General features: G+C 51.0%; 2 protein-coding genes across 8 annotated transcripts in view; one reads left to right on the top strand and one right to left on the bottom strand.

The window, feature by feature from the left end:
• The window catches only part of SPRYD3 (SPRY domain containing 3), a 17,630-nt gene extending 12,376 nt beyond the window's left edge, over nucleotides 1-5,254 (top strand). For all 3 annotated transcript variants that reach the window (XM_074225844.1, XM_074225846.1, XM_074225845.1), the window contains exons 7-11: nucleotides 1,725-1,874; nucleotides 2,275-2,332; nucleotides 3,295-3,414; nucleotides 3,495-3,667; nucleotides 3,927-5,254. In XM_074225844.1, the coding sequence (XP_074081945.1) occupies nucleotides 1,725-1,874; nucleotides 2,275-2,332; nucleotides 3,295-3,414; nucleotides 3,495-3,667; nucleotides 3,927-4,061 (636 nt within the window). In that variant the 3' untranslated portion in view covers nucleotides 4,062-5,254. The remainder of the gene's footprint in view (nucleotides 1-1,724; nucleotides 1,875-2,274; nucleotides 2,333-3,294; nucleotides 3,415-3,494; nucleotides 3,668-3,926) is intronic.
• The window catches only part of TNS2 (tensin 2), a 26,203-nt gene continuing 3,208 nt past the window's right edge, over nucleotides 4,969-27,963 (bottom strand). The window contains exons 1-29 of one of the 5 annotated variants that reach the window (XM_074225840.1): nucleotides 25,348-25,449; nucleotides 18,628-18,736; nucleotides 18,070-18,107; nucleotides 17,125-17,163; nucleotides 16,739-16,777; nucleotides 16,557-16,606; nucleotides 15,736-15,907; nucleotides 15,010-15,060; nucleotides 14,269-14,391; nucleotides 14,104-14,168; nucleotides 13,793-13,876; nucleotides 12,840-12,952; nucleotides 12,691-12,751; nucleotides 12,300-12,375; nucleotides 11,943-12,072; nucleotides 11,716-11,781; nucleotides 11,492-11,608; nucleotides 9,414-10,628; nucleotides 9,045-9,201; nucleotides 8,291-8,880; nucleotides 7,977-8,066; nucleotides 7,647-7,772; nucleotides 7,384-7,476; nucleotides 7,155-7,232; nucleotides 6,904-6,981; nucleotides 6,520-6,688; nucleotides 6,329-6,397; nucleotides 6,194-6,223; nucleotides 4,969-6,019 (exon numbers count right to left, since the gene is read on the bottom strand). In XM_074225840.1, the coding sequence (XP_074081941.1) occupies nucleotides 5,881-6,019; nucleotides 6,194-6,223; nucleotides 6,329-6,397; nucleotides 6,520-6,688; nucleotides 6,904-6,981; nucleotides 7,155-7,232; nucleotides 7,384-7,476; nucleotides 7,647-7,772; nucleotides 7,977-8,066; nucleotides 8,291-8,880; nucleotides 9,045-9,201; nucleotides 9,414-10,628; nucleotides 11,492-11,608; nucleotides 11,716-11,781; nucleotides 11,943-12,072; nucleotides 12,300-12,375; nucleotides 12,691-12,751; nucleotides 12,840-12,952; nucleotides 13,793-13,876; nucleotides 14,104-14,168; nucleotides 14,269-14,391; nucleotides 15,010-15,060; nucleotides 15,736-15,907; nucleotides 16,557-16,606; nucleotides 16,739-16,777; nucleotides 17,125-17,163; nucleotides 18,070-18,107; nucleotides 18,628-18,736; nucleotides 25,348-25,416 (4,236 nt within the window). In that variant the 5' untranslated portion in view covers nucleotides 25,417-25,449 and the 3' untranslated portion in view covers nucleotides 4,969-5,880. Of the gene's footprint in view, nucleotides 6,020-6,193; nucleotides 6,224-6,328; nucleotides 6,398-6,519; nucleotides 6,689-6,903; nucleotides 6,982-7,154; nucleotides 7,233-7,383; nucleotides 7,477-7,646; nucleotides 7,773-7,976; nucleotides 8,067-8,290; nucleotides 8,881-9,044; nucleotides 9,202-9,413; nucleotides 10,629-11,491; nucleotides 11,609-11,715; nucleotides 11,782-11,942; nucleotides 12,073-12,299; nucleotides 12,376-12,690; nucleotides 12,752-12,839; nucleotides 12,953-13,792; nucleotides 13,877-14,103; nucleotides 14,169-14,268; nucleotides 14,392-15,009; nucleotides 15,061-15,735; nucleotides 15,908-16,556; nucleotides 16,607-16,738; nucleotides 16,778-17,124; nucleotides 17,164-18,069; nucleotides 18,108-18,627; nucleotides 18,737-18,956; nucleotides 19,116-21,571; nucleotides 22,848-22,903; nucleotides 22,923-25,347; nucleotides 25,450-27,963 lie in introns of those variants that run through there. The other 4 variants (XM_074225841.1, XM_074225839.1, XM_074225843.1 and 1 more) reach the window with 4 other exon arrangements.

Raw genomic sequence — 27,963 nt, forward strand, 5'->3', positions numbered from 1 at the left:
GGAGCTACTCTTGATAAAAGAAAATAGCCCTTCTCAATAATTCCCTTCCTACTCTTCTGGCTCTAGAGAGTCCAGAGGAAAGGGAGATTTGAGTTTAGTCTGATGGGGAAAAAAGAAGTTCTACCTCAGAAGGAGAGAAAGAAGGATAGAGGAATACAGCATTCATGCTGAAGAGTCAGACTCTAGAAATGGAAGGTGTGGGGCAAGGAGCAAATCTTCTACTCTAATGGAACAGGAGCTGAATTGGGAGTGTCTGCTGGAAGAGACTGTAGAATAGCCCCTCCTGTGAGACTTGTGATAGAAGGAAGCTTGCTGATGTCTCATCCCCAGTGCCCCTCTTAGGCTGAGCCAGAGGTGATGGAGCTTTGGAAAGAGAAGAAAACTGTTCCCTTTTTCCTTCATCTCTGAGGAGTTTGAAGACGGGATGAAAAACAACTCTTCACTCTTAACTCCGCTATGCTTAGGGCATAGACTAGATAGACTATTTTAGGATTACTCAGGTAGGGTAAGAGACCTCAGTTCCCAGAGATGAGAGGATTGGTGATTTTCCTGGGGGCTATTTTTTTCTTGAAGGAAGGTGGCTCTCAGGGGGCAGTTCTAGTTAATTAAAAGGGATTAAGGAATCCCAGGTGATATTGGGAGATGAGGGTGAGTCATAGTCCTCTGTTACCATGGCAGCTGATAAATAAACACACCCATGGTGGGGGAAACTCCCCCCCCATGCCCAAGGAGTGCCTGCCATGGTGGGGTTGGGTAGCCCCAAGAATCCACAAGGCATCTCCCCTCTCCTGCTTCCCTTAGCAACTTGAAGTAGAGGTGAAGGCTAGAAAGAGGAATTTTGATTCTGAACTTGAAGATAAAGTAAGGAAAGGAACCTTTCACCCAAGAGGCAGATGCCAGAAGCCTAACTTCACATCTTGACTTTGACCTCTCTTCTGCCTTGCCTTAAATTTGAGTGAGACTGGAGGCCCAGGACCTAGATTCCCTTGGCTTCTCTCTGACCCAGCTGCAAACAGCCCATTCATTGCCAAGTAGAACAAGACCCTGAGAAATTGTGTCAATCCTAGCCCAGACAGGGTCAGTTCTTGACCTTCTTCCTCCAGTATCTGGAGTTGCCTGCTAGCCTGCCCCCATCCCCTTCTCCATTGCTGCTAGCCTGCCCCCATCCCCTTCTCCATTCTGACCCTCATGGACCAGACCAGCATCCTACATAATTTGCCCCAAATGCATTGCCTGGTTTCCTTTATAACTTTCCTGCATCTCTCTTCCCTAAACTTTAAGGCTTCTCAGGCTGACCATTGTCAGACATGGAGAAGCCAACTAGGCTGGCTGGTAGGTAGTGATAGAGGCAGGGTACTGTGGCTGTCTTTTGAGGCAGATTTCTCTAGGCAAGCTCAACCACCAGCCTTGGGTTTTGTGCTACTCCCCACACTTACCTAGTAAGACAAGGGAAATGTTGACTAACCCTAAGGAGGCCAGCCCAGGGAACAGGCTGGGAAGTGGCAGGGCAGGAGTGTTTTCAATCCTGGACTGCTGTCTTCCTGTCTAACTTTATCTGGTGCCCCATCTCCCAAGTCTGCTTCTTCCCTCCATTCAAGCATATTAGATCTCTAGTAGCTCACTCTACCCTCAGGGAGATTCAAGTTGCCCTGGCCCTGGACTCTGGGAAGTTGGGGGTGGGTTTTAGCATCAACCATGCTGCCATTGCCTGCTTCCCTCCACAGCTGCTCGAGTATGTGGGGAAGGGCAAGAGCATCATTGATGTGGGGCTGGCCCAAGCCCGACACCCACTCAGCACCAGAAGTCACTACTTTGAGGTGGAGATTGTAGACCCTGGGGAAAAGTGCTACATTGCCTTGGGGCTGGCAAGAAAGGTGAGGGGGAGACCTGCCAAAGAGAGGGAGGGCCAAGCTGGGTCCAGCTCCCCCCTGTGGCTTGGGGAGGCATGGAGGGGGGTTCTCCAGAGAAGATGGAAGAACTTATTAGATTTGCACACGTGTGCACACATATACACACACTTCTGTTTGTCAGCTCATCCAGAGTCAGAACCAAGAACCTGGTGCCCATAGGTTCCCAGCTCTTCCGCTCTGGTCCTTTGGCCTTGAGTACCCTGTCATTTCCCTGATCATTCACTCTGCCCCTGGGAAGTTTTGGCAGGGGGGTGATTGTCCTTTGGCATTTTTACAAGGTTCAGAAGAAGTGGGTGGGGGAAAGCTTGGGGAGGGCTTTTCCCCTTTCTGGTACCCTAGACCTCTCTTTTCCTGCCTTGGCCAGGATTATCCCAAGAATAGGCATCCTGGCTGGAGTAGAGGCTCCGTGGCATACCATGCAGGTAATTGGAGGGTCCGGGGTCCCTGGGTTGGTGGGGGGGGCATTTTTCCTCCCTCCCATGGTCTACCTTGGAGGCAGGTGGGTGGTAGGAACGTAAAATCATGAAGGGGAAACCTGTTTCTGTGCTGGCTGGCACCCTCACCCCTCTTTATGCCTTCTCCACTTCCTCCCCTCTGCCTTATTTCATTCTGTTCTACTCCTCTGAACACTTGGGTGTTTTTTTTTTCTCCCAGCCCTGAGAGCAGGATGGGGTGGGGGTGGGGGGGAACCTGGGGCCAAGCTCTGGGACATTCCAGGGCTCTGAGTTGGCTTTCTCCCCACCCCACCCTGCAGATTCCTCGTTTTTTTCCCCTTCTTTTCTTGTGTTTTGTTCCCTTTAAGCACTTTTTCAAAACTTTTTTCTTAAAGTGTCTTTTTTTGATATTACAAATCTGACAAACATCAACTTTTCCTTATATTAAACAACAGAAAATGAGGATTCTAGATGACCCCACCACAAATCCCTTATTTCATGTGGCATGGCTTTCTTTTACAAGTTTCATGTGGTAGTCTGAGCTTGTCGGGCTCCACCACTACCCTCCAGATCCCTACTGTGCTTTTGGACAATTTTATCTGGGGTCCCTTTGAGCACTGCACTCTCCCTGCTCACTTTGGGCTGGCTGCCCTTCATGCCAGTTCTCTAGGAGACTTAATTTTCCAGTCACTCAGATGACCAGTCTGGTGGTCTAGAAATGCCAGATTTCAGACCTCTATTTGACCACTACAAGCTTTAACTTCTCTGAACCCATGTCTTCATTGATAAAATTAGGACTGTGAAGCTCACATGCCTCACAGGATCCTCATAGGATAGTTGTAAAGGAAATAATGCATATGTAATCTCTTTGCAAACTTTTTAAAGTAACAGCTGAGTCTTTGTCCTACCCACAAATGAGTCTGTTTCGCTTCCTCCATCTTCCTAACCAGATGATGGCAAGATCTTCCATGGCAGTGGGGTCGGGGACCCTTTTGGGCCACGCTGTTATAAAGGAGACATCATGGGTTGTGGGATCATGTTTCCCCGAGATTACATTCTAGATAGTGAAGGTGAGTAGGGAATGGAGATGGGTGGGACCACTGGTGGGCATCAGGGAATGGACCAGAGCTCATATTCCTTGTTCTCTCAGGAGATAGTGATGACAGTTGTGACACAGTGATCCTGTCTCCCACTCCTCGAGCTGTCCGAAATGTCATGTACCTACACCAGGAGGGGGAAGAAGAGGAAGAAGAAGAGGAGGAAGAAGAGGAGGAAGAAGATGGGGAAGAAATGGAGCAAGAGCATGAGGGCAAAAAGGTGGTGGTAAGTGTGGAGCCAAGTGTTTTGAGGGAGGTGATGAAAGGGGCTTTGGGGGTGTTGAGATGTTAGGAAGCAGGGTGTGGCAGGAGAAGGTCAGAGGGAGGCGGGAGCTCCCCCACTGGAAGGATTGGGGAAGGGATGCTCTCACTTGCTGGCCTCAACCCGCCCTCTTGTGGCCGCTCTGCATCCTGGCCCAGCACTGGGCCTCTTGGCATCCTTTGCAGAGAATGCTTCAGACGCCACCTGCTTCATGTTCCCCCAGGTATTCTTCACCCGAAATGGCAAGATCATTGGCAAGAAGGATGCTCTTGTGCCCCCTGGAGGCTTCTTCCCCACCATTGGGATGCTGAGTAGTGGGGAAAAGGTCAAAGTGGACCTGCACCCTCTGAGTGGCTAGGACTCCTGTGGGCACTCTCTCCTCTTCCTCCTTCCCAGGACCATATACCCCATTGATGGCCTCTCCTTCCTTCCCTCTTCCTTCCCCTGGCCCTTGCCCTCCTCTTCCAGGGTATGAGGAGGGCTTCATATGTCTCCTGTCCTGGCTTGGCTGAGTGAGTGCCTGCTGGGCCAGGCAGTTCTCCAGTGTCAGCCTCTCTGGTCCTGGTGTCGCCTTCATCATCATTCCTTAGGGCCAAAGCCTCAATGCAACAGGGATGTACCAACAGGGCCATGCTGCCCCTGGTCCCTCTCCCTGCCCAGACCCCTGACTCCTGGGTCAAAGAAGGAAGCATCTCAGTTGCTGACTGAATAGGGCCAGTTTGTGCCTGAGTCTAAGGTGACAATATCCTTCCCTTGACCCAAGCCTGAGACCAGGCTGCTGCACAGAATGTCCAGCCATCCTAGAGCTTTGCCCCAGCCCAGACAGCTCTTGGAGGTGGGACTCACCCCCGTTGGGCTTGCCCAAGGATCTCTCTGCTTCCTTCCATCTCTTTGTCTACTGAATGTCAGTGATATTTGCTGCTTTGGTCCGTCCCTCCTCCCATCCCTGCTGGCAGGGCCTAGGCCTGGGCTTTTTGCTCGTCCTGTCCCTTGTCCCAAGCAGTCAGGGGACAGTCTCCGTTCCTTCTTCCATGGTCTGGAAGCCACTCCTGTGGTCCCATTGACCCCTGAGGAAACTCCTGTATTTCCCCAGTCCCACCAAACAGCTTGGTGCCAAGTGAATGGGTAAGATGGGGCTCCTTCCCCAGTGCCAGCCCTCCTTGGCTTTCCTGGCCCAGTCCTCCCCAGCTTCGTCTGCCCCACCCAGAGCGCCTGGGCTGCTCGTGGCCCGCTGGCCTGCCCACCCTTCCTTCCTGCGTCACCCTCCCACTTTTCCACCTGAGGAGTGGGCTGTCTGCTTGCTGCTTGTTCCAGTTGCCTGGTTTGCATCAGTGTTTGATTCCAGCTCTTCTGCTCTCTCCCCACATTCCCCTCCCCCCCCCCCTCCATGGGGGGACTGGAGGAATGGGACCTTTAGGGGAGGGGCTGAGCTGCTGTGCTGCTGGGGGCCCTCGACCTCTGGCCTCCCCCTCCCCTGCACTATGATGTATGAAATGTATGTACAGACCAGAGATGTTTATACGGCCAATAAAAGTGGAGTTTGCATATTTATCAGTGTGCTGGGTGAAGCTGGCATTGCAATGTGGGATGGACCAGGGACATGATGGCCCCTGGAAATGGCAAGGGGGGCGGGGTTCTGTAGGTGCAGGTATGGGAAGACAAGAGGGAAGTGCATGATCCTAGACTAGGCAGGGGGAGCCAAGGCCAAAGCGAGTGATTGGTCACCTGGTGAGCTCCTAGAACATCACCACCTCTGACTAAAGCTTATAGAAATTCTTTATTAGACAAAAATAGACTCTTTTTTTTCTTCATATAATCCCATCCTGCTTCCCCCCCCCTTCTCCCTCTTCTCTGCTCTGGCCTACAGCTGGGGAAGCTGGCCTGCCACAGCCCCTCCCAGGCTGGGCCCCACTGTGGCCTCTGACACTACCTCTGCTGCACCCAAGCTATCCCCTTCCCCTCTGCTCACCTACAGTCACCCTCTCCTGTGTTCACCTGTTCTGCGTGGCAGGGGAGGTGGCGGTGGGGGGTGGGGGTGGGGAGTAGTGCAGAAAGCCCTTTGCTTGTGCTTGGGGGCCGAGGCTGCTGTTTTCTTAATCTAGGTGAGGGGATAGGTCGGTGGGAGGGCTGGGAGAGGAGGGGTTCAGTAACAGAGGTTTGGCCTTCGTCTCCTCTCTTCACTTTCTCTGACCCAGCAGAACTTTGGTGATGAAAGTGACTATGGCAACAGCTGGCTGGTCCGGATCAAGCTCCGAAAAGAGATGACACACGTTTTCCCAGGGGCTGCCTGGCTTCCTGGCCACAAAACCAAAGATCCTAGGGAATTGGGAGGCAGAGATTGAGGTGGAGAAAAAGAGGCCTGGAAATATATTAGCTTTGGTGAGAAGCTTTGTCTAGGGGTTCCCAGCTGGCAGGGGTGGATATCTGGCTAGAGAGGAGGGACCCCTTGGGAATGAATGGACCCTGTGCTAGAGAACGGGATGGACTTACTTTGAGGTGGTTCCATCTGGGTTGGTCCATCTGCAGTGAAAGAATAACTCGTGTAAGGGCCCAGATGTAATAGTGAGTGTGGGGAAGTTATCTAACCTCCTTCCTTCCAGGACAATAGTGAAAGAGGGGCTTTACCTTCTGTCCTGAGGGTCTATGCTACAGAAAGTGATGCTGTTCACTGGGTAATGTCGCCGGAAGAAGAGCCTAGAAATGGGAGCAATGAGTTTGTGGATGACATCAAACTTGGGAGGACCCTTGAGATCAAGGTGAATTAGGCTTTGGGGGTCAGAGAAATAAAAATGGGGTTTGGGCTCATAAAAACTTACTTCCGAAGATGATCTGTCAGTGTGATGCCTTGGGCTGAGACCTTGAAGTGGACAGTGACTGGAGTCGGGGTGGGGCTGCAGTTCAGAGCGGCTGTGCTGGCACGGGCCACAGCTTGGGGGCCAGTCAGGGACTCTGTCTCCACGGAGGTCAGATATAATACGCTGCAGGCTGGTGGTGGCATCAGGGGAAGTGAGGGAGGCAATGGAGATCAGCAGAGAGATAGACTCTTAAACCAGAAGAGGCTGCTCCCTTGTCCCTTCTGGAGCTCAGGGGCTGGAGTCAGTCCTCAGGGAGATTTATTTTCTCTACTCCATTATCCCCCCCCCCCATCCCCTCCTTCAGATCCCTGAAAAGTATGGGGAGAAATCAGGGAATGACTGTACCTGCACCCTGCCGCAGGAGGTCTGATGCAGTGCTCATGTTGGTGTGCACTGAAACCTCAGGGGTCTTGTCCAGGGGATCTGGGATGGTAGAAAGAGAGGGAAAGGCAGTAAAGAAAGTAGTCAGAGGAGAGGAGAGGAGAAAGGTTCTCAGAACTATGGCCATCTTCCTCTTCGGGCTAGGAGCCAGGTTGGTTCAGACTTGCTAGTAGCCTAAAGGCTACTAAAGGGAGCAAAGTGAGAGAAGTACCCACCTTTACTGGGGATTCGGAGGCAGCAGGGAAGGGAGATGGGGACAATAGAGTGTTGGGAGACCAGAGCTGACAGGCTACCTATAGATTTGAGAAGGTGGTTAGTATCCTTGTTTCTCCTCTTCCCCCTCCTCACCTGCTTTATTCCCCACAATATTTCCCACTGTACCATCATCCCTAAACCAATTCTTGCCCCCCCACCCATTTCCCAAACCCATCTCAGGTTTCTCACCAAAGTGAGGTTCACTGGAGCACCCCTTGATTTTCACCCCTTTGGGTCCTGTCTCGATGAGGAAATGTCGGACCAGCTGTTCCAAGGGGTCACCTAAGAAGATGGGGCAAGACATAATGCTTATTTGGAGACTGGCGTTCTACTCAAGTTCTGTGCTCTTTACTCTTTTGGTTTCCCTTAGAGAAAAAAGTAGTTTTCTCCTGCTCTCTAGGGTATCCACCATATGGCATGCTTTTTCTGTGTTCCCCAAATCTCCAGTTCACCTTTGCAGGCCTGGGCATTGGGTGGAGGTGTAGCCACTTTGAGTGCCAGTCCATATGCCCCTTGGAAGGAATGACTGTCTCGTATCAGGAATGCACCGGGCTCCTTGTCTTTCAGCAAGGAGATGGCTGGGAGGTAGGAAGAATAATAAACAGTTGAGCCTTCTGTCTCTTGCCCCCAATCCCCAAAAATTCTTTATGTTGAGTGAATTCCCCAATTTTCCTTCCTCCCGACTCAAGAACAGTTAGGAAGAGAGGCAAGGGAAGGAGGTAGACATATGTGGCAAAGAGGACCTGGAGGGACACTGAGGCTTGAGAAAAACTGTCTCGTACCTTGGTCTCTGGACAGGTGTGGTTTATACCAGAACTTGGATGTGTCCTGTACAAACTTGACATTGCTCTGGCTCTCTTGGGCAGGGGGCTCTAGGAACACAGTGGGACAGTGGCTCTGATTACCTACCTCTCACTTGAAATATACCCCCATCTCCAGTCACCTCCCGCAACCCTCCCAAGAGAAAGGTTTTGCTCAAGTCTCTCAAAAATTATCTTCTATCAAACATTAAATGCCTACTATGGGTCAAGAATTCGAGTTTATATTCCAGTTTATGCTCCCTTCCCTGTTGGCATCCCACATCCTAGATGGGTACCTGGAGAACTGGGGGCATCATCTGGAAGCAGGGGAGCAAAGGTGACATGATGAATGGCCCCTCTGCCTGGAGGAGATGAATGCTCCCCTCCCCACAATCGCCCTGCCTGCTGTCCAGTTGCTGGTGGGTGTCGTTTCTCAGGCAGTGGGGGCTGGACAGTGCCATTGGAATCATAAGAAACAGCCATAGGAAAGGCAGGTGTGGGTGAACTTTGTGGGGGCTCAGGGGCAGCCACGAGCCAAGGCATCTGGGCAGGCACAGGTGTGAGGGGTGATCCATCTGGACTGTCTGAGGGAACCCGAGGACCCTGCCAGGTGGCATGACGGAGGCCAGGAAGTGTGGTAGGCACAGGGGTCCGGGGACTGGCACTGCCAGAGTAGATGCCCGGGCTTCTCTCCTGAGACCAGTCCCTGGGGGAACTGGTAGGAGATGTCGAGTGGAAAGGGCTAGACATCGGGGGATCAGTCCCACTGGTTGATGGCTCCAGAGTCTTTTCAGGGTTCCCTTGAGGAGCAGAGAGCGTTACTTCTCCTGGGTTTGTTCTCAAGGCAGGTGCCAGGCTAGGGGAGCAACTCTCTCGATTCTGAGGGCTGGGAAGAAATAAAAGGAGGGGCAAAATCAACATAGTGAACTTTAGTTTCTCATCACCTTTTCCTAGAACTTGTTGGAGGGGAGGAGCTCAGAAAACAACAACTTTTTGACCTGACCCCTCCCGGTACTACCTGCTGCCAGCTTCCTCCCATGGCCTCTGTACCTTTCCTTGCCCTGGACTGGGCTGCTGGTATGAAGAGGGGTAGGTGAGCCAGACAGATCAGATGGGGCACTCTCTACCCCCTGGACATTTGGGGTTGGATGGGGAATGGTGATGTGCCCACTGGGGCCTTCCTGCCATAAGCCTGGTTCAGGTGACTCTGTAGAAAGTAGTATATGAGTGACAGAAAGTAAAGATTGGTACCAAAGAAACCACAATCCATATTCCCCCTGGAGGTAGTATTCGGTTTTCTTATTGACCCTTCTCCATCCCATTCATCACAGGCCCCCCCCATGCTCTTCCCAAGCCTGTCCCAGGACCCTCCTCTTTGCCCTATCACCTTCCCCCACCTCCAGTCACAATGCTACTCACCTGTTGGTGCCAAGCTGCCTGTCTGAGGCAGGGGCCCGGGCAATGGGTACCCATCCCCTCCCTCCTCAGGAGGAATCTCGTAACTCAGCTTGCTGGATGGTGGGTAGGAGGGGCTTCCTGGCAAGACGGAGCCAGGACAGGGAGAGTGGACTCCAGGGCTGGGATACCCTCTGCTCTCACTGGGTGACACATAACCCCGGGTTGACCGCCCATATGTGGGGCAGTATCCAGGCATTGCTCCCCCAGTGCTGTATGCCATCAGGGTAGGGTAACCCGGATGCCCATACCTTCCTTCAGGGCAGAGAGCATAGGGGTACCCCTCATGACCATCTTCTCCGGTCTTTGGCTGCTTCAGGCAGTTGTAGTCAGGCACTGTAGCATGGTGGTGTCCGTAAGTAGGCATTAGCAGTGGCACTGGGTGCCGAGTCCGCAGAGGGTGCAATAGGGGCTTCCCTGGCTCTCCTGGCCACCCCTCACCCGCCTCCCTCTCCAGGCGGAGGCCATACAGGGCAGCTGTGGGCAACGCCAGCTTCTCTTCACAGGCTGGGCATGAGCACAAGGTGGACAGACCCCCATCCTCCAAAATCACCACATCTCGGTAGCCAGGAAGACGGTAGCCAAATTCCCCATTGGCCTGTTTGCCCAGCTTTGGTGGGTAAGGATACGGTCCCTCGGATAGGGATCGGCAGAGTTGTCTTTTCTCCAGGGGGACCTCCCCATAGCCCTGAGGGAGGGCCTCATAGCCCCCATAGGCCAGGCGCCTTCTTTCTAAGGTCCCCTCTGGCCTGTAGTAGCCACCTCCATTGGGGGCCCCACAGGGATCTCTATAGCCATGGTGGCAGGAACAGTGTCGGCTCAGGCCAGGCCTCTGGTTCTGGTAGACTCCAAGTGGGGCACCACTCCCTGGGAGCAGCTGGTCCTCTTCATCCAAAATGGCAGTCTCCCGGCCCACTCCCCGGCCCACCCCACCTATTCCACAGCCTCCCAGGAGTCGTTCCAGTTCCTGACGTTCTGCAGGAGTAGGGGGAGGTCGAGTGGGGGAGTCAGTTGGGGGCTCTGTGGTCAAGGTAGAAGAATGGCCAGAGTCACTGCTGACAGAGAGGAGTGGAGGTGGGGGGTGTTCCGGGAGGGGCCTTGGTGGGGAGGGCCTGGGGGCCCGCCGTACCTGGGCATAAGGGCTGCCATCCAGAGGTCCCCGGGTGTGGGATGGGGAGCCTATGGGGGAAAGAGAACTGGGCAGAGCTGGAGGGAAAGAGGGGCCCTCACAAAATGCAGAATGAGAGAGAGATTTTTGGTATATAGACAAAGTGGGAATTAGCTTTGCTTGACTCTGCATATTTGTTATATAGGCTTTGTTTTTCCAATAGGGGGTGGTGTCCTGAGGATTAAGAGGGAATAGGAAAGGGAGAAAGAAAGATTGGAGGGAGGGAAAGAAGGAAGGAAGGTAGGTAGGAAAAGAGAAGGAAAGAAAAGAAAGAAAAAACAAGAAAAGGAAAAGGGAAAAAGAGAGAAAAACAGGGAGGGAGCAAGAAAGGAAAAAAAGAAAGCATCTCAAACAGATGATATCATTAAGAAATGAGAAGAGAATGGAAGGAGGTCAGAAGGAAGCACAGACAAGCAGAATAGCTTTGAAAACTACAGGTTGAATTTATTATATGCTTTAAAAAAAAGTAAATGGTACATAACAGATCTCCAGGTTTATATACAATTTTCTCTTTTCTTTCTACTGTATACATGGAAATGTAAAATTTTATTTGTCATTTTTAAAGTTCAGAATTTTTTTTTCAAAGCATAAAAAGATAAAGGAGCTGTCAGTATGGGAAGGAAAAGCAAGGAGAAATCAATAAGATCAAGAGAAAAGAATAAGAGGACAGGAAAGGTGGTCATGAGAACCAGAGGGTTCTCAGGAACTGTAGAGAACTGGAATCACCCTCAAACCTTCCCCACTACCTTTCTGCTCTTCAAACCACCCCCACTGTCTTCTTGCCCTCTCATTTCATCCCTACTCTCCTCCTGCCCCCCTAACCATATCTTCCTGCCCCCTTATCCCTTCCCCAATCTCCTCCTGACTGTCATACCATCCCTACTGTCCTCAGGGTGTTGGTTAAAATTTTCATAGGAGTCCCAACGAACAGCTGAATCGGTGGTGTTGTAGTCAACAGAAACAGATGCATCATTTCTTGGAGGTTCCCGACCTAAGATGGGGGAACAGGAGTCTCAGGTTCAGAGAATGGGCTGGAAGAGGGAGATGGGAGGTGGGGGAACATGAACCACAGAATGAAACACCAGTTTGGATTCTTACCTTTTATTTTCTCAGGGCCAGAGGAAAAGACAAATTCTACTGAAGCTTGGAAGGGGAATCTCTCATCTGGGGAGGGAAAGACAAGAAGCTTGAGCAGAAGGGCCCTGGAGACCACCCTTAGCCACTTCACTCTTCCTCTGGGTGAGTCCTTCCCCTGCTCTCAACATTTCCAGGGTGTGCTCCCCTCCCTGCACCCCATGTCCTTTCCTCTTCCCCAGACTACTCACCAGTCCAGGCCTCATCCAACTGGTCCTTTGAGAAGGTGAGGTGAGGTCCATGAATGGTACAGGTGTGGAACTGAACCCGGAACACAAGGGTCCGCTCTGACTCCCGGCCCCCCTTATGATAGCACGTTACCTGATTGGGGAAAAGAGGGGGAAGGACCCTTAGCCACCCAGCCACCATGTCAGGTTACTTCCATGGCTCAGCCCCCTCCCCATCATGGGGGACCTCTTCTGGAAACTCCCCTCCCCCACCTCAAAATCCCACCTTCAACACCTGGACCCACAGAGCATCAGAACATGACTCTCTTCTCTCTGCCTCCCAAGACCTTCCCTTTATTTCCCCAGTGCTGCTGTTCTTACCAGGACGTCACCTTTGAGGAGAAGAGCTGGTTCCAGGTTGATGCAAAGCTGTTGGGGCCCTGGGTTTGAAATGTGACTTGAGGGGAAAATGAGATGAAAGCAGGTGTGAGACAGAGGACTGACCAAAGAGGGAGCTTAGTCTCTTTCTGTTTAATGAGTTGGGAACAAGGGAGTAGACATAAGGGACTGAAGGCTCTCAGACTGTGTGAGCCCAAATGCCCAAGTAGCTAGGGCCTGGAAATCTCTGGGGAGGATGGGGCAATTACAGAAATGGGACAGTCCTCTGGAGTAAGGAGGAGGATGGAGTGGGGAATAAGGTGGTCTCTAAGGAGGTGATGGACTGAGTTTGGGGAAGGGTAGATGGAATGAATAGGGTTTGATGACAACTTACTAGACTCCAGATGTATAGACTAGCTGCATTGACTGATAGATCTTGAGGAATGGTTGATAACCTGATGAAGAGAAGAAGAAGGTGAGGAGGAGAAGGCCAGAAAAGGCTCTGCCCCTCTCCCCAGCCACCCACACCTTCAGGGGACTCACCTGTGCCTGGCTCAAAAGCAGGTAGGATGGGCATGAGCACATGGTGGAGGAACAGGGGGCTGCTGTTCATTCTGATGGAGCCAGACAGGAGACCACTGAAGTAGCTGATGTACCTAGATGGGTCAATTCAGTTCATCATATACTGTGTACAGGTACTAGGCCAGGAAATGAGAGGGGTGAACAGACACTGTCCCTGCCCAGTCCCTAGTAGGGAAGGTGGTTTAGGTACTCAAATCATGAAGCTACAAGATAGAACAGGAAAAGTGTACAAGAGAACGGGGAGAAAAAGTCCCCATCTAGGAAAGGGAGGAGCATCTCAAATGGAGTGGCTAGGTGGAGTGGGTAAGGCACCGGCCCTGGAGTCAGGAGTACCTTGAGTTCAAATCCGATCTCAGACACTTAAGAATCACCTAGCTGTGAGGCTTTGGGCAAGCCACTTAACCCCATTTGCCTTGCAAAAGGTACAAAAAAAAAAAAAGAGGGAGGGCGTCATGGCGGAGATGACTGGTTAAGAAGGGAACTATATTCTACATCCATCTATATATTCTGCAAGGTTTAAGTTCTTAACTTTTTATGTATCATAAACCCCTTTGGCAATTTGGTAAGGCCAGCAGACTCTTTTCTGAATCACAGATTGGTTTTTATTTCTAATTCATAATTGTAGGAAATGCTAAATTTCCATTAGAGGTTAGTGGAAAAAAAGATGTAATTACCCCCCCCATCTATGATCCACAGATCCCTTAGGAGTCTGACTATGTTAAGAAAAATGTCAATCCTGGATTACCTCTCTTCTGGATCTCTTCTCCATCTTCCCTTCTGGGGCAGATGCTCCTGCTTCACTTAGAGACCCTCTGTTCTCACCCTATTTCCTAGCAGGCAGGCCCACTCCTCTGAGCACCCCACACTAACCCTTATCTGCCACTCCCTTCCTGTACCTGAGGGTCTCTGCTCACCTTCGTTGGGAGGGCTGGAACTCTGAGGCCATTTTGTCTTCACAGAATTTGCGCATGGTGAGAGTGGCCAAAGCCTGGTCTTCACTGGGAGGAGAGGAAGTGTCAGTGAGTGTAGGAAATGCTCTTTTCTCTCAAGCCATTCCCAGCAGACCACCTTTATCTCCATTTTATAGAAACGACTTGCCCAAGGTCACAGAGCTAGTACTGAACCATGAGGGCCCCATTCTATTCTGCTGCCTGAGGATGGAGTGAGATATCAATGGGTCACATCCTCAAGGGGAGGTGGGAAGAAGGGAGAGACAGAGGTATACCTGGCAGAGATCTTGCTGTAATGCATGTAAGCAGCCACAATGACACCCAGCTTGGCCTTGTTTCCCTGAAGCAAAGAGAGATGGAGATAGGGCTGGTACCTCAGATGAAGCCTTGGTTGGCAGGCCTCACCCCCTCTTGCCCCTCGCCCCACAGGCTGGGTGTACCTTGCAGTACAAAACCACCACATGCTGGGGGCTGGAGCTAAGCCAGTTTTCCATAGCCTTGCAAATAGAACACAGCTTGTCCAAGGGTGGTGCGTGTAAGTCGGGCCAGCCAAAGTCCTGGACCTGGAGGAGCCAATCATTAACAGTCATTTATAAAGTAGAAAGGAATTGTTCTAAGGGCAGGGGGTATCAAGAAAGGCAAAAACCAGACTGAAGGATAGGTATGAACGACGAGGGGCTTGGGGGAGTGTGATCTGTTTGAGGGTGGGAGAGAGGAGATCTTGGGATCTTCTATGCTGATTTATCAGATCCCCCAGCATCATAGATTTAGAGCCAAACGGATGTACAGAGATATACTCAAGGATAACTAATTCTCAATTTTTCAGTTGAGGAAACTGAGGCCCATGAGAAATGAAGTGATTAGACCCTATGGGCAGTAAAACGGCAGATGTGTGGTATTTGAATCCTGGCCTTCTCTCTGAATTCTAAAATTTGACATTTCCTTTTATCTGCAGCCCAGATCCTTAGTGTGTCCTCTCCCCCCTCCTCTCTGAACCTTTTCTCTAAGGCAGATCGTGGCAATCCTGCTCTGAGGGAGTCAGCTGGAGGGATTGGGTGGGGTATGCTTCTGTTGAGAGCCCAGCTTCTACAGGCCAGACAGAGAAAGGGGCAGGCGGGCCAGGTGTCCTCCAACTGGAGGCATAGATACCCATTTTGAAGGTCTGGGCAGCCCTCCCCTACCTTGGGGTTCAGCCGGTTCAGGTCATGCCGTTTCTCTGACAGGTTGAAAAGCTGCAAAAGACAGGGTAGAAGCAGGGAAGGGCTTGTGATTTCACAGGACCCACAAGATACACCTCTGCTCTACAACGTCCAGGCAGCAAAGAGCATTGCTTAGAGGCTGAGTGACTTGCCCAGAGTCATATCAATCAACCAATATTTATTAAGCACCAGACTGCTGAATGCTAGGGACACAATAAATACCAAAAAAAAAAAAAAATGAGACAGAAGGGAATAAGCATTTATATTTATACATTCAAATATACATTTATATATGTGCTACACACTGTCGTACACACTGTGATAAATATGATATTTGATCCTCACAACAAACCTGGGAAGTATTAGGTGCTGTTATTAACCTCATTTTACATCTGAGGAAACAGAGGCAAACAGAGGTGAAGTGACTTGCCCAGGGTCACACAAGCTAAGACATGTCTGAGGCTGGATTTGAACTCAGGTCCTCCTGACTCCACCCCCTGACTCCACCTCAAAGCCTTGCAAGCCTCTTCTCAAAGCTCTTTTTGTAGCAGAAATGGGGGCTTGAACCCAGATTTCCTACCTACAAAGCAAGCTTCAAGGTCACTGCCATGAAGCAACCCAAAGTCCTTAGCCTTAATAACCATGCCAACTATGCCAAGCCCCTTCTTCAAGGGACTTTCCAAGCCATGTCCTGGCCCTAGCCCTCACCAGGTAGTTGTCTCGATGTTTGGACTGCAGCACATGGGCCAGTTCCCGAAGGTGGCCTCGGTGCCTCTGTTCATCAAACCTCCCTGGGAAGGCAGCCGCCAGAATCCTCTCGGTCACATAGGTCAGGTCCAGGTCCCAGCGGCGCTCCATGAGTGGGTCAAGGCTGAAACTCCTAGGAGAGTGACCACAGGGAGATGGGCTTGGCTCTATCTAAAAGAACTTTCTATTGCTCCTCTAATTGGGATATAGTGAGCTCTTTGTCACTAGGAGCCAAAAAACAAAAAGGGGGGGCTGGTCGGGGATGATATAAAGAGCACCTACTCTCCCTGGGAGCTTTAACGTCTCTTCCAACTCCAAAATTATGGAGGGATTTGTGGGAGTTAGGGGTGTATGGGCATGGATGTTGGGGGGGGTCACCCAACCTGAGCATGGCAGATGATATGGTGAGGGAGGGGTGGGGAGAAGAGGGTATGATACCAGTGATCCCTGGGCAAGAAGAGAATATTATAGGATTCAGAGTTAGAAAGAGATCTAGTTCAGCTTCTAAATCTCTGGCCCAGGCAAGTGACTTAACCAAGGTCACACAGGTTTTAAGACCCAATCAGCTGGCATTCGAATTCAAATCAACCAATTCATAAATATTTATCATGCATCTAGTACTCTTTCTCCAGTATCCTTTTCACTACATCCTACTTAGAAAGCTGGGAAACAGATGATTAAGGGATGGGGACTGCCCACCTATAGCTGAGGAGGCAGGTATTATCTGATTAGAGTTGAGAGCTGAAGTGGGTTCAGGCCATTCTCTTCCCCCAATCCCATACCTGGGCAAGGTGCTCCGCTGCTTGGAATGATTCAAAGACTTGGTGGATCCCTGGTGAGGAAAGAAGCCTTGACTGGGACTCCCTAGCCTTCCCTCCTCTGCCACCCCCCCAGCACCCCATCTCCACCATCCATTTGAGGGTCACCCTTTTCTTCCCCTATTCCTCTTCTGCTGCTACCTTACCAGGTGCTCAATGCGTCTGACTGGGGCAGTGTTTCTCCGCTAGGAAGAAAAAAAGGCATTGGATGAATTAGTAATGGGACCCGAGGGGAGCCCCAGGTAGTATCTGGGGAATGTGTAACAAACTTTTAGCAAGTCACACAGACTGCTGAAACCTTAGTAGGCAAGTCCTTCCCAAGGATAGAACTGGGCAGAGCTGGGTAAGAGGGGACTTCTGACAGATGGGGAAGTGTCTATACCAGGAAGATGAGAAAGAGGGTAAGGATGGGTACCAAGATACTAACTGCTCCCTGAATGGTGCCCACAATCAATAGCCAACGCTATCCCAAAGGAGCAACCCACCCATTATATCTAGGGCTTTTAGCTCAGGTTTCTCTGAATATACTCACCAGCTCCACAGGAGGCAGGGCTTGGCATGTTGTGGTCACCTGGAAGGAGGCTTTAGTGAAAGGCGTACCTATACCACCAATGCCCACTCCCTAGAAGGGAGGTGATTGGGGATACCCCTGGTTCAAGGTGAGATGGCTGAGGGGGTTGTGGGCACCAGCTGAAGACTGACTCTATATAATGAAGCTGTTGCAGTCTCCCCTCTGGCCTCTCAGCCCCCCACCCCCTCAGACCCCTTGCTTGTTGCTCTTGGCTCCCAGCCCCCTCCCCATACAGACCCCCATTCATCCCAGCTAAGGGATGGGAAGCTATATATAGTACAGAACAGGCGGGCAGTGGACTAGGAGGGACACTGGTGTCTTTCATGGGGGAGAACCCGCCCCTGGACCCAGAGCTTTCCCCAGGCTGATTCCCTCCCCGTCTCCGCCCCCAGCCCTCTACACCCTTGATCCCAAAGAGGTGACATTGCAGGATGGTGGTGAATGGCTCTCTTCTTTCATCTTAAACACTTTCTGGGAGGTTGGGAGGTGGGGATGGGCAGGGTGGTCCTGATGACCAACACCGGTCCAAGCCCTGGTGGCCATTGTCTTTCAGAAGGTGAGGAGAAAGCTAGGCCTAACACCTGGAAGCCCACTCTTAGCTCCCCTTCCTCCCTGCTGGGACTCACCACCCCCTCCCCCCCTTCCTTCTACTCCCTGTCCACGGTCCAGCTGCAGCCTGGGCACATCACCAAGACAAACTCTCAATTCCCCCCTCCACCCAGCTCGTGACACCCCCCTGGAGGTGGAGCCCGGTGGCTCTTAAAGGGATAAACACAAGCATCCTCCCACTGACCAGGGGGTAAGGAGGCAGGATACAGAAGAGTAGTGGGGCTGGTGGTAGGAGGGAAGAGTCCTGGAGAAGCTGGAGGGTCAATTAAGCCCTAGATTATCTCTCTGGGGTCTTACCTTGGTCTCACATTTCCGATGTGCTGCTGCTTTGCAAACTGAAGGGGGAATAAAAATGAAGAGGAAAAAAGGAGGGAATGTGAAGGAAAACACTTTGGATTGGCCTTAGCTTTCTCGCTGACCTTAGAAGGAAAAACCTAGGGATCCAGGAGGATTGAGTCAACTGGGAAACCAGGGAGAAATATGGGTTTCCTCAAGAAGGGATATTGACAGGGATGAGAAAGGGAAATGATGGGAATGGTGGATGTTAGAAGTGAGAGGAGGAGAAGGATCCTGAGGACCATGGGCTGGGGCATAGAAGATTTCTGAAGGCAGGATGAGGCTAGTAGAAAATTGGGGTTTGAGGGGCTGCCAGTGGTTGACCAAGGTTCACTGGGGAGTTGTGCTGATTCTGGAGTAAGGTCACTTACTCCAGAAAGAGAGGGGCTGTTTCTAAGGGGACAGAAGGGAGGAGATTTGAGGGAGTAGAGAGAACTGGAAGAGGGGAAGCTGGGCCTATGGGGAAGGGGCTGCTCACTTTAGGTGGGGGGGGGAGGATGCCAGGAAGGATGCTCTCACCTCGGCACACCAGCCCGCTCCCATCAATCGTCACCTTGCAGACCGTACAGGCTGGTGGCTTCTTCCGGAAAACCTTCTCCCTAAAACTGTGTGGCTCAGCCTTCCCAGGCTGAGGACAGAGGAATGGACTCATTATAATTTGGATCAGATGCTGTCCCCAGAGTCTGGCCCTGTCCTTTCCCAGTCATCGGGTCTTCAACCTCTGCTCCTCCCCCATCACTCTATCAGGGTTGGGTTTGTCAACCGGAAATTATAAAGGGCTACAATCCACATTTTTCTCCTTTCCCCCAATACCTTTACTCTCCAAACCTTTAGCACTACCTTCCCACCTGGAAGATATACAGACCCCCCTTGGAAGCAGTTAATTCTGGGGAGGAGTCCTGGCCCTGGGGAGTTTTCAATCTCTCCCCTCTCTCTTCCTGGGGGAGGTGGAATGTTCTTGGAATCCGCTTCCTTTCATAACCTGGGGCTGACAACCTGGGCTCCTCCCAAGATCACACTTGTGTACATCACGTGGTCATCGATGGTACAGTGCCCTCATGGTACCTGCCCACCTAGTCAGGCTGGAACATGGGCACCCGGCCCAGGGAGGGGCCCGGGAGCTGCATAGATCTAACCCTGGGCCTGGGAGTCAGCCTGCCAGGGCCTCCCTCTTTGCTCTAAGGGGCCCTCTGGTTCAATGATCCTGTCTCCATTTCCTTTGCCCCAGAGAGTGCCTGGGTGTCTCTTCTTTTCCCTTCTTTTGATCCTCACCAGTTCCTGGAAAAGTCAACTGAATGTAGCCAGTAGAATCTTCTGTTATTTCTCTGAATCTACCAGTTGGGACATCTGAATGTCATCAGGTCCTCTCCCTCCCCTTCCCTCCCTCTCACCCCTGATCAGAGCAGCTGGCATGCCCTTTTGAACACTCCTTCTCCCTCTTCTCTCTCATCTCCCTGCTGGCTACCACCAACTGCTTGCCATTGTGACAGTGATATTTGCTTAGTGAGCAGTGATTGCAGTGAGAAGAGAGGAGGAAGGAAAGAGCTACAAAAGTGCAGTGTAGAAATTCAGGAAGACCTGAGCTCAAACACTGGGCAAGTCATTTAACCTCTTTGCCTCAGTATCCTCATCTGTAAAATGTACTTTGTAAAGTCCTGGCATATAATAGATGCCATATAAATGCTAGTTATTATTATTAAATAGGTCTAGGAAGCAGCCTGGAGCTTCTCAGCATGGGTGGATGCCTCTTAGTCTGAGAGGCACCATTCTGGTTCCAGAACTCTCCTCCCTCATGACAAACACTCAGAAATTTATACTGTGACCTGGCCCAAGTCACACTCCATTAGCTCAGTCTCCCCATTTGTAAAATGAGGGGATTGGGTTGAATGGTCCCTAAGATTCTTGCTCTGTTTCTAGGGGTCACTAGCTTTGCTTCTTATGGGTCCATAAACTTTTCCAAACTATGTGGACTTACCAACATAGACAATGCTTTAAGTAATGATAAAGTCACCCCCCAAAAAAAAAACCTCAACAACCAAAAAAATACTCTCTTGTCCCAAATTCAGCCTGCTCTAATATATCAAAAAAAATTCTCACAAATATAGAGCTGGAAGGGACCTGATGGGTCATCTAGTATGATCCTTTCTCATTTTACAGATGGGGAAACTGATACCCCAGAAAAGGGAAGTGATTGACCATGATCACACAGATATCAAAGGTAGAATTTTTAATCCAGTTTTTTATATTTAAGATTAATTTAATTTAAGGTAATCTTTGATTCTTTCAGTTCTACTGAACTGCGCTTTCCACAACTAAATTTCCATCTAGGTCATACCCCTACAGTCCAACAATACTAACATAGATCATTTCCTGTTAAATGACTCTCGTTTAGAGAAATGTTGGTGCTTTCATTTTCCCTGTCACTTGAGCCCTATGGCCCCCTTATTCTATTCTCCCGAGGAGGGGTTCCTCCCATATCCAGGTTTACAAGATTAAAGGCAAATTCTTCTTCTGTAGTACTAATCATGGATTGGAGGGCAATATTCCATTGACCCTTTGGGTCTGAGAGAAGAGACCCCAAAGGTAATGGCAGGTCACATCTTCTGTTTCTCTGCCCCATCACATTCTTCACTGTGTATTACCCAACTTGTCCTCAGCTCTGGTCCAAATATCCTCCCCTCTGACCCCCTCTCTTTTGCAATCCCCAAGAGACTGGATGGAACCCAGGCTGGAGTATTTCCACTCTGGGGTCAATCCCACTGGACTTAGTGGTTTCTGAGAGACCCAGACCTTCTGTCATTAACTAGGCCTACCCACAAGATGCAGATGAATATAAAAGTGAAGACTGATTATGTCCTTCAGCAAGAGTACAAATTCTAATGTACCCCTGGCTTCTCTCCCACATCCTAGGGCCAGGAAACTCCTTCCCAGTTCCAGTAAAATTCCCACTTCCACAGAATCCTTAGGAGGGAGCTGAGAGGAAAGAGTTGTCTCTGTCCAGTGCCCCAACTTGAATGGACGATGCAGCAAATAGTCCCAAAGGACTGCGGGAAGGGCTTCCCTGGGCTCAGAAAGTTGGGAGATGAGCTAAGTGACTACCTCTAACCCTGAGCTAGACAAGGGATTGTGCCAGTGCTTCCTTCTAGCTAGGGGATTTGTTCATCACTGCCACCTCCAAATTTCTGCAGGATCCAAGTACCCCCTGATTTGCCCACAGAAAAATTGCCCACCAGGTCAAGGGGAGGGGGAATTTAAAGGAAGACGGAGAGTCTGAGAGGGACTGGGTCAAGGGGCTTTGGTGCCCATTTCTCCTCCCAGATCATCCTCTGCCCCATTTCTTCCCCTCTGCCTGGAACCCTGCTCTAGAGAGAAATCCCAGCTCCCTCATTCTGTCTCTAGGGGGTTTCTCCCCATCACCCCAACCTGTCCTCCAGGTCCCCTACCCCGACCAATCCCCTCCTACCCTGCTCACAGCCCGGGCGCTGTCCCTTCTCCCCAGGGCTCGGAGCAGCCTCTCCACTGGGCTGCTGGACTTCATGTTTTCCTGGGGGGCCAGAGGCCTCCCAGGCTGGGATATATGGGGCAGAGCTGGGTGGACACTGGGTGTCCGTCTGGGCGGGGGAGCCAGGAACAATGAAATGACCGGGCCTGGGGCTTCCTGGAAGCCACAGGATGGAGGCGGTTGCTTCCCTTGGGCGGGGGCTGGGACAAGAAGTGGGGGGAGGAGGGTGGGTCTGGCTTGTGTCAGATGCTAGAGGTCCACCCCTGCTTGGAGGTGGAGGGGAGTGCTGGGTGGGAGGGGGCACAGCTAGGCTTCAGGAAGTGGGGAGGGCAAGAGAGGATGGGGAGTGGGGGTGGAGACAACGTCGGATTATATTCCCAGGATCTATCCCATTGGGTCAGTTCAAGAATCCAATCAGATCATATCCTCTCCATCAGACTGATATTAGCCACTTTTAGGGCATCCATCTGGAGGGGGTGGGGGTTAGGTGGCAGGGGAATCCCAGGATCCTCCTACTTGGTGAATGCCTATGTCAGATCCTAGTTGTCAAGGAGAATGGATCCCTTGGATCTGCCCAGAACTGGACCTAGTAGTCTCTCTGACAGGGATCCAGATCCCAGGAGTTCGTGAATAAAACGTGGAGCCAAAGGAAGAAGTGGGGACAGAGTGTCCCGGTTAGCCTAGCTTGTTCAGAACATTCTGTGCCCCCGGGGACTTCCTGGCCCCTCCCTCCATAGGCAGGAGGGCCATGGGAACCACCTTCCCTTCTTATCACCTCCTGGTCTCCCCCCCCCTTCTCCCCACTCCACTGTAGTCTGGCAGTTTGAGAGCAGGAACACAGGATTAGGATGAAGATTTCAGAAGTCCTGTACACCCGACTCCTTGCCTGGGGAAGAGGGGAATCTGTGATCTGATTGCACCAAAAGGGGCAGGCTATGGGGGCTGTAGGGGTAGTTTTTTGGGTTGAAGGACCCCTAAGTCCTTAACCCAGATCATCTATGTCTCCTCCTTTTGGTCCCAGAGTTCTTCCTGGCATAATTTCTTATTCTAAACTATATCCCTTAAGCACTCTGATCAGTCTGCCCCTGGCTCTCTAGTTCCAAGTCCTGGTCCCCTTCCCCACTTTAGCCCACCTCCCCCTTTCATTTCTCCTGTTTGGAGAGGAGAGCTTGCAGGTGGCCAAAGGAGAGCTCCTCATCTCTAACCCATTTCAATCTCTTCCCACCACTCCTTGGAGCCCACCAGTCCCCTACCTAATCCTCCCCGTCAATCCACCCCCCTCCCACTCGTCACCTTCATGGCTTCCCTCTGAATTGCTCCCCTCTCTTCACCCAGCTCAGCTCTAGAGCCCAGGAGGATAGGACCGGAGTCTCTCCCCCTCCCTCCCACCCTCCTCTACTCTCCCTTCCCCTCCCTACCACGGGCCTCCGGTCTCCTGGGAATTCCGCCAGCTTCCTGTCTCAGGAATGGGGTGGAGGTGGGGGGCAGAAGGGGGGAAATGGAGGAAACCCTAAATTAGTCCTTGTATTACAAGGGGTTCAAGACCTGGATTTCCAGGATTAACTAATTGACTGCTTTTACCCCAACCTGAAAGCTTTGAAAGCGAAGGACCTGAGCAATCACTCAGAAGAATGTGCCACCCCCTCACTCATTTGCATCTAGTTTGTATGGTATTTACTGAAGGTCAGTCTCTGCCCAAGTCTGCCCAAGCTCTCCTTTTGGACTGTATTCTTCCTACCTCTGACTCCTCAAGTCCCTACCCCCTCTCCCCTGAACCCCCCCCCCATAGTTGTCCCAAGCTTTATGTGGGTAAGGCACTGAATTTGTATATAGAATGCTATAGACTGGAAAGCCTCTTAGATTCCTTTTACTTTACTAACTGTAAACACTAAGAAGACAGACAGCTTGATTTATCTAAACTGTGTCTCCCCCAGCAACTACCAGTATTCTTCTTTCAGTAATAAATAAATTAATAAGTAATTAATAAATCTTTGTTGAATTAGACTGAATTGTTGCAGTATCTGTTCCAATTCCCTTATTTTACAGATGAAGAAACTGAGGTCTAGAGAGGGAGAAACGATTTGTTTGTCCCATTACCTCTTGCCTCCCTATTTTGAACTGGCCTATCCTGAAAAGTATCCTGGTCCTGAGCTCAAGGTCTTTGTTGCCCACTCCACTCTTGACTAACTCCCCCCTCTGTGTCATAGCAGCCCATACAAAAAATGCGGTCCCTTTCTGTTTGTGTCTCCCCCCACTTCCTAGATGAACTGGAAGCTGCTAAATCCAATCAGAGCTCCCTTAGGCCCCATGCTGAAGGATCATCTACTCAACTAAGTATGCCCCTTTCAGACAGGATGGCATGCTGAAATGGGGAAAGCAGGACTAAGGACCAAAATATCCAAAGAGGTTAGTTTCTCAGGCCTGACATTTGAAAGGGATAGGCATTGGATCTTGGGGTCCCTACCCCCCAGTCATTCTGGCCAGGGCTCAGGACATGCCAGGCATTGTGCCAATGTGGACAGTGGGACTGTAGCATGATATTATAACTAGGGAGAGACTGGCACCAAGAAGATCGGGTGGCAGGTGATTTCTTTTTTCCTTTCTAGTTCCTCACATCTCCCCTAAGTCGCCACTTTCCTTTTCCCCTTGGTCAGCCCACAAAAACCTGGACTCTAACTGTAGCCCTTGACTCCGCCCCTCCCCATCTTTAACTCCTCCCTCTGGACTGTCATCCTCTTGTTTAAGGGGGTCTGACTTTCATCTCCCTGGTGCATGGCATCTGGCCGTCAAAAACCTTCCAATATCCCTCTCTTTGAGACTGTAGCTCTGATAACCCTAACCATCTTTGCTAGTGTTTAGAAATGGCAGGAGGAAGTACTTCTGGCTCAGGCCTCAGTTTCCTCCTCCTGTTGGAGGGGGCTGGGAGGGGTATGAAAAGAGGCTCTCCCTAAGTGGAAATGCTCTGAGATCATCAGGGTAGCCCTGATTAGCATCTTCAGAAGAGAAGATGGGTGGGCCAGGAGGGAAAGCAGTCCCGCTGGATGGCGAGAAAACTCACCATGATGTGGGTGCTTAAGGGTTAAGGTAGGAAGAGAGCCCCCATGAAGCTCAGTTCTCAGCCGGACCTCTGCTCTCCCACCGATCCCTCCTGTCCTAACCATCCTTTCTGGGCACATTCCAGCGCCTGCCTGCCTCCTCCCTCCCCCGACTTGGCCCCCTCTCATGTTGGGCCAGGAAGTCTTTGGTTTGTTTGGAGAAGCCCCCTCCGTCCCTCACTCCCCCCTCCTGGAAATAGCTGTGGTTGGATCCAGAGGCTGAAAGCCCAGGCCCGGCTAGAGGGGAGGGGAAAGGGCGAAGGGGCCAAGCAGAGAGGGAGGGATCCAGGCCTTCTCCGGGCCTGGGGGAGGGGGAGAGAAACCAGCTCACAAAAGGGACTGGGGGATTGGAAAGGTGGGGAGGGGGTGGGGAGACTGCACAGGGGCATAGCTGCGAGGTAGACCTCAGCCTTCGCTTTACCGTCTCCTGCCTCAGTTTCCCCGAATACGGAGGTGGGGAAGGGGCGCTCTCACTACTCTCCAGGACAGCTGTAAGTCTAGGGCCGGGGAGGCTGCCCCGGGCCGGCTGTCAGGAGTGGGTGCCCCCGCGTGGGGCAGGGCTGCGGCCCCCTCCCCGCCCCACTCTCCTCCTCCTCCCCCCGGGTCCCGCGACCCGCCGTGACGCAGCCGCCGCCCACTCACCTTGGGGGGCCGCCCCGCGGGGCGGGAAGGCGGGGGGCAGCAGCAGGGGGAGCCCCCGGCCCAGCCCATCCCGCCGCCGGGGCGGAGAGGGGGATTGGGGGCGGGGGCGCCCGGCGCCGCCTCGAGCTCCCGCGCGGCCTCGGCCCGCGCCCCGGGTCCGCCGCCGCCGCCGCCGCCTCCCTGCCTCCCTGCCTCGCTCCCTCCTTCCCTCGCCCGGCTCCAATCCCGGCTCTCCGCCCCGCTCCCCGCCCCCTGCTCCTCTCCTCTCCCCACCTTCGCCCGAAGACTGAGCGGGGGAGCCCTGCCAGCCCCCCGGGCCGGGCCAGCGGGGCGCGGGGTGCTGCCGGCCTCCCCTGCCCCCGCGCGGCCCCCGGCTTCCAGTTTCCCAGGCGGTGGGGCGCGCAGACTTCTCCCTCTTCCCCAGCCGGGCCTGGCACCCGGCCAGAGCCCAGGAGCAGAGGCCCCGGGCCGGGCCGGCCGGCCGGCTGCTAGACCCCGGGAGTCTCACCTGGCTTTAGAAGACCTGGCCCCGCCATCGGGGGTCCAGGAGTGGTGCTGCCAATACAGACTCGGCAGGACATCAGGGAACGGTAGAGGGGCCCCCGAGGAGGCAGGGAAGGCCTCCTGGAGGAAGGCTGCCTTTGAGCTGGCCCTGCCAGGCCAGGCCGGCACTGACCAGCGCCAGCCATCAAGCCACTAAAGCATCCACAGCATTGGATTAGCAGAGAACCCGCCATTTCCGTGAGGTCTCAGAGTGAAGGATAAAAGCCATAAAAGTTTGGACTGGCAAAGAGGACAAGAGGTCTTTTTTTGTGTGTGTGTGATAGCCCCAAACTGGAAATTAAGAGCACGGCATCCTATTTGGGAATGCTTAGACAAATCGTGCCGTATGAATGGAATGGAACGTTACTGTGATGGGAGGCTAAGTGGGGCAGTGGATGGAGCACCGGCCCTGGAGTCAGGAGGACCTGAATTCAAATCTAGTCTCAGACACTTAATAATTACCCAGCTGTAGGCCTTGGGCAAGCTACTTAACCCCACTGCCTTGCAAATAAAAAACAAACTAAAAAAAAAGTTTCAATGAAAACTGGAAATACTTTTAACTCATGCAGAGCAAAATGAGCAAAGCCAGAGCAATTTGCAATGATGGTAACAATGTGATGAAAAAAATTCAATGTTGAAAGACTTCAGAATTCTAATCAATACAATGAATGATAAAAGCCATAGATCCAAAAGAAGGATGAGGAAACTGCTTACGTTGTTTTTTAAAAAATTTGTTTGAGAAGCATTCAGAGGGATAAATTAATATTTTTTTGAAATTTTGGTATATATATATACATATATGTATATATATATATATATATATATATATATATATATATATATATATATATATATATGTTGGAGTCATACTATGCAGTCAAAAATGACAAACAGGTCATAGGTCTGACTGTATTACTCCCTGACATGGACATCAGTGGCTCCAATTTATCATTTCCAGATGAATGACCCTGAGTTTAGCAGTTTCACAACTGACTTGTCTGATCTTTCAATCAATCTTATACTTGAGTCTGCACTGACAAACAAGTCTAAGGTACTAAATAGGGACGAACTGCTTAATTCTAATTAAAAGGAGGTGATTGTATGTGTTTCCTCTTTACCCTACCGTCAATAACTTCACAAAGTCTGAGCACAGTTCTTGATCTAAAGGGAAGAATGAAAAATAAGGAGAGGAATATACTGGGATAGAGGGAGGGTATGAGGAAGGGAAAGGAAGGGTAGGGACAATTGACATAATCAAGTTGTACAAGTATACACTTATACAAACAAGTAGCAAGGAATGGAGGAAGTGACTAACACTTGAACCTTACTCTCATCTGAACTGGTCAAAGGACAGAAGAACACATACACAGAGTTGAGTACAGACATAAATTTCACTTAACAGAGAAAGGAGGGAAAGATAAGGGAAAGGGCAAATCATAGGAAGGGTATTTTAAGGGAGGGTTTAGTCCTAAGAAAAACAAACTAAGGATGTACAAAAAAAATATAATTTCTTTTGAAGGGGCAAAAAATGGGAATTTGAAGGGATGCCATAAATTGGGGAATGGATTAACAATTGATATATAAATATGATGAAATACTTATTATGCTATATGAAATGTTGAAGGAGATGGTTTCAGAGAAACCTGAGAAGATTTGTCTGAACAGATGCAGAGTGAAGTGAACAGAGCCAAGAGAATAATTTATACAATGAAAACAATATGCAAAAGATAAATGACTAAGAAAGAAATCTTTCTTAGGTTAGGAACTCTGACCAATCATAATTCCGGAGGATTAATGATGAAACATTTAACCACCTCCTGATAGAGAGGTGAAGGGCTCAGGGTGCAGGATGAGATACAAAACTTTTATTTTTTTTTGCAAGGCAATGGGGTTAAGTGACTTGTCTAAGGTCACACAGCTGGGTAATTATTAAGTGTCTGAAGTTGGATTTGAACTCAGGTCCTCCTGACTCCAGGGCTGGTGTTCTATCCACTGCTTCACCTAACTGCCTTAATACATAATTTTACAGATATAAATGATGCAGAAAATTATATTTGCTTGTAACAAGAGTTT

Source organism: Macrotis lagotis, chromosome 2, assembly GCF_037893015.1.
Source record: "Macrotis lagotis isolate mMagLag1 chromosome 2, bilby.v1.9.chrom.fasta, whole genome shotgun sequence".
In the NCBI taxonomy this organism is placed as follows: Eukaryota; Metazoa; Chordata; class Mammalia; order Peramelemorphia; family Peramelidae; genus Macrotis; species Macrotis lagotis.